Source organism: Trachymyrmex cornetzi, unplaced genomic scaffold (assembly GCF_001594075.2).
Source record: "Trachymyrmex cornetzi isolate Tcor2-1 unplaced genomic scaffold, Tcor1.1 scaffold1969, whole genome shotgun sequence".
Classification (NCBI taxonomy): domain Eukaryota; kingdom Metazoa; phylum Arthropoda; class Insecta; order Hymenoptera; family Formicidae; genus Trachymyrmex; species Trachymyrmex cornetzi.
In genome coordinates this window covers 90,197-94,518 of record NW_017296601.1, presented here as the reverse complement: position 1 = coordinate 94,518, position 4,322 = coordinate 90,197, and the positions used below count along the sequence as shown (strand labels likewise).

The 4,322-nt window shown below is 34.6% G+C and overlaps 1 protein-coding gene across 1 annotated transcript; it reads right to left on the bottom strand.

Annotated features, from left to right (window-relative positions):
* Nucleotides 1-690: 690 nt before the first annotated feature.
* On the bottom strand, nt 691-1,961 carry LOC108759603 (uncharacterized). Its single transcript, XM_018505109.1, has 2 exons — nt 1,584-1,961; nt 691-1,470 (listed from the first exon to the last, which is right to left on the bottom strand). Exons 1-2 carry the CDS (start codon nt 1,959-1,961, stop codon nt 691-693), a joined length of 1,158 nt encoding a protein of 385 aa, XP_018360611.1.
* Between the last annotated feature and the right edge of the window lie 2,361 nt (nt 1,962-4,322).

The following is a 4,322-nucleotide window of genomic DNA, read 5'->3' as shown; positions in this document are numbered from 1 at the left end:
AAATTTTTATGAATTTAGCTTGGTGCCCATTTTGTTGATATCAAATCTTTTATACGAATGATACATACCATTAGAGTTAAATAAATTAAGAAAAAAATTATAGTTACTATTATTTTTTCTTTGGAAAGAATAAAATGGTAAAATTTAATTTGGCGCCAGTTATTGATATCAAATCTTTTATACAAATGATACATATCATTAGTTCTACTAAACAGCAAACGTGATTAATCATCAGTTTCACGGCCGATTAAGTAATTGGCGTTGGTGAAACTGGCCCAAATGGTGATTCTTTACGAAAAGCACACACGCTTAGCGCTTTTTTTACCTTTTTTTAAAAAGGTAAGTCTGCATACCTTTCATATAAGGGAATGTCGTACAGGTTGGGACGGGTTTCGTTTTTGGTGTGTGGTATTGAAACGGATGGGAATGACGTTAAATAAAAAATACCAATAAAAAAGTATGGTCATTGGCTACAACTTTGCTATAGAAAATTATTTGATATCGTGTTCGAGTCAGAAGTTACAGACATTTTAATGAAAACACCTTTTTCGGCCAAAAAAGAATTTGCCGTATAAGTTGGGACACTTTCTAAAATATGAAAAATGAGCCAAAAAATGCATGTTATTAATATGATTATTATTAAATGAACATTACGTATCATTCTGTCAGTAATTACAAACTTTTTTGAAGTTAATCAGAATCACAATTTGCGCAGGTAAAAAAACTCGTTCGCATATTAGCGCATTTTAAGTGCACAGCGCGTTTGCACGTGTTGCATTCGACGGAGTTGTAGCGAGTCGGTTTGCGAGGCATGTTTTTCATGCATATAATGCAAAAATCGACATCTTCATCATCATCATCATCATGATCATCATCATCGTCCTCTGATGACGAAGAAGAAGTCGATTTTTTCTTCTCGCGTTTTTTTGCAGGTTGCTTCCGTGCCGATTCTTTCGATGCAGGTTGTTTCCTTTTTAGTAGCCTCTTTTCTTTATTCGCGGTGGCTTTTTCTTTAGCAACCAATTTTTTTTTTCCTTTTCTTTCGCTTCGGAGATATTTTCCGACGATGTTAAAACGCACCTCTTCATTGGTTTCCGGTTCACGATTACATTTTTTGCCTGGAGTTGAAGCACACAAAGGTCCGACGGAAGACAAAATCGAGGACATCGTACTTGATGTTTTTGATGTACTGGTCTCTTCATGCGCAACTATTTCTGGTACGTTTATAAGAATGCGACGCTGCAATTCCATGTTACTTTCTTCTGACTCAGCTGCAATAACTTTATCATTTTCACCATCAACTACCGCCTGAACGAAGTCTGAGTCGGTGAATACATTCGGGTTGAATGGCGAAATTCCAGTGGCTTGAAACCCTGCTTTTATATTGCGTGGAGTAAGTGCCAAGTCCAACGCTTTTTGCACTAAGCTAGCAATATGGCGAATTTCAATGACTTTGTTAGCGTTGTTTTTCTGCCAAGCATTGCACTGAATCTTATAGTAGCTTTTTACCGGGCCATATACCGACACATCTAGAGGTTGTAGTTTATGGCTGGGAACGATAAAAGCGTCACGCCATTTTCTACGGCCATATCCAAAACCTCGACAGATAAATGCGAGCTGTGGTTGTCGATCAGGAGTAACGTTGGATTTGCCAACGACGAATTACTTCGTTCAATGAAGTGTTTCATGTACTTCACGAAATCTGGTTGGCACATCCACCCCGACTCATTTGCAAATCCAACAGCTCCAGGTGATGCATCATCCATGTAACAACACTGCATTTTTTTTGTTGGAAACAAAAAATATGGCGGTATCGAATTGCCTTCTGCATTCACTGTCAACGTCATAGTAATCATCCTTCCTCGTTCAGCAGATGACATTAGGCCGACCTTTTTTATGCCACGAACTGCAATTACTTTTCCAATTTTTGTTGGAACCGTGGAAAAACCGGTTCCATCCATGTTCCAAATATTTGATGGTCGAAATGGATGAGTTGTTAGAATATTATCTAAATTTCCGAAAAAAAGTTCCACATTCTCTTTGCAGAAAGCTTTGACGCGATTTAAACTGGTTTGTTCTGGTGTTCGTAAAGTCAGGCTTGAATGCCGCTGCAAAAAGGAATAATACCAGTCTCGGCCTGCAGTTTCATGTTTATCCCAGCTTGGTGGGTATGGAGCATCAATTTTTTTGGCGAACTGGTAGGCAAGCAATCTGAGGTCTGCTATACTCAGGCCATAATAATGATCGCAACATCTTTTAATGTAAACCACTAATTCTTCTTCTTGTTCGGGTGAGAAAACCTATAAAATTTTATTTGTTTAATTAGACATAGTTTGTTAAAACAAATTCATAACTCCTTAAAATGTGAATAACAAAATCCGAATAAATTCATTAAAGTCGCTGCAAAAACGAAAAAAAGTCAATTTTAAAAATAATTAATGATTAAAATAAGACCATCAACTTACCAACGATGGAGTGGCGTACGAAGAAACGCTTTTAACCAGCTTCAACAATGCATCGTCGCCGAGAGTTGAAATATCTTCGTTTGCGTTGTTAATTTTTTTTATATATCGCGCCAAACTGCTTTTTGGGATATTATGCGCTTTTGCAGTGGATCGTATTCCCTTAAAATCGATTTTTATTTCCTTGATCGCTGCGATTAAATTATCCCAATCTGTAACTCCGTGATCAGTTTTCCGAACGTAGCGTGACATTGCGAAAAACTACGCAGAGACATGAAATGAAAGAAATACGTCACAATAATACAAAATTCTATCATAAATATAATTGCATGCATCAAATGTTATTAAAATATCATTTAAATAGCATCGCAGTGTCTTGGGATAAAAAAACGTGCTGTCCCAACTTATACGACATAAGTGTCCCAACTTGTACGGTAGACGCCATTTCGTGAAAGCCGAAAAATACTTTTCCACGACACTACGTTTCGATTGCCGTTTCACACCATTAAACTACACTGAATACAAGACTCATTCAGCATACTTACGTGAAATAATAAAATTTACTTCTCCAAATAAACCGCATGCAAAAACTACGCAAAAGATCTTTTTCGTTACACAATTTACGACGCACGTAATACACAGTTTTTCAACACGTGTTCTTCGGTCTAACGCACATGAAACGTTTGTTTACAAGCAAACTTTATATCCCCAATCCTTAGATAGACGTCGCCACAATGCACAGTCGAGATATTCAGCTGTCCCAACTTGTACGGTGTCCCAACATGTACAACATTCCCTTATAGAATATAAAATTAATTTAATAATACATACCATTAGATTAATATCCATTATTTATTTAATTTGGCATGGTATAAAGAAGTGGGATTTAACTTGGCGCCAGTTCTTGATATCAAATCTTTCATAGGAATGATACATATCATTAAAGTTAATATTATTTATTTAATTTGGTATTCAAATTATATGGAATATAACTTGGCGCCAATTGTTGATATCAAATCTTTTTTACGAATAATACATAAAATTTTGATAAAATTTTGATGAAAAATTAAGAAAAAAATTAAAGTTATAATAATTTTTGAAGGGGAATAAAGCCATTATAACTTGGGTTGCAATGTATCATATACAAAGAATTTCATCAAACAGCAAACGCAATTAGTCATCAGTTCCACGGCCGATTAAGTAATGACGTTGGTGAAACCGGCCCAAATGGTGGTTTCCACACGAGAAGCACGCACGCTTAGCGCTTTTTTTACCTTTTTTAAAAAAGGTAAATTTGTATACGATTAAAGTTACTATTCCTCAATTAAAAAATCCCACCACCACCCCCATCGTCTTATAATAATAAAATTTAACTTGATAGAATTTATAAAATTTAATCAAATTTAACTTGATAGAATTTATATAATTTAACTAATAAAGATAGTATTACTTGGGTTTTACTTTTTATTTTGATAGTAGAATTTAACTTGGTGCCAGTTTTTGATATCATATCAAGACGATGGTCTTCTATATAAAAACATCCCACCACCACCCCTATCGTTTTATAATTGTGATATAAAAATGTCAAGATATATCAAAAACGATGGTCATCTATATAGAAATATTTAACTTAACATCAATTGTTGATATCAAATCTTTTGTACGAGTCATACATAAAATATTGTGGAATTTAACTTGGCGTCCGTATTAAAAATTTAATTTAACTTAGCATCAATTGTTGATATCAAATCTTTTGTACAAATAATACATAAAATGTTGCGGTATTTAACTTGGCGTCCATGTTAAAATATATTAAATCATTTATGTAAGTGATCATTAGAGTTTAACATATCACTTATT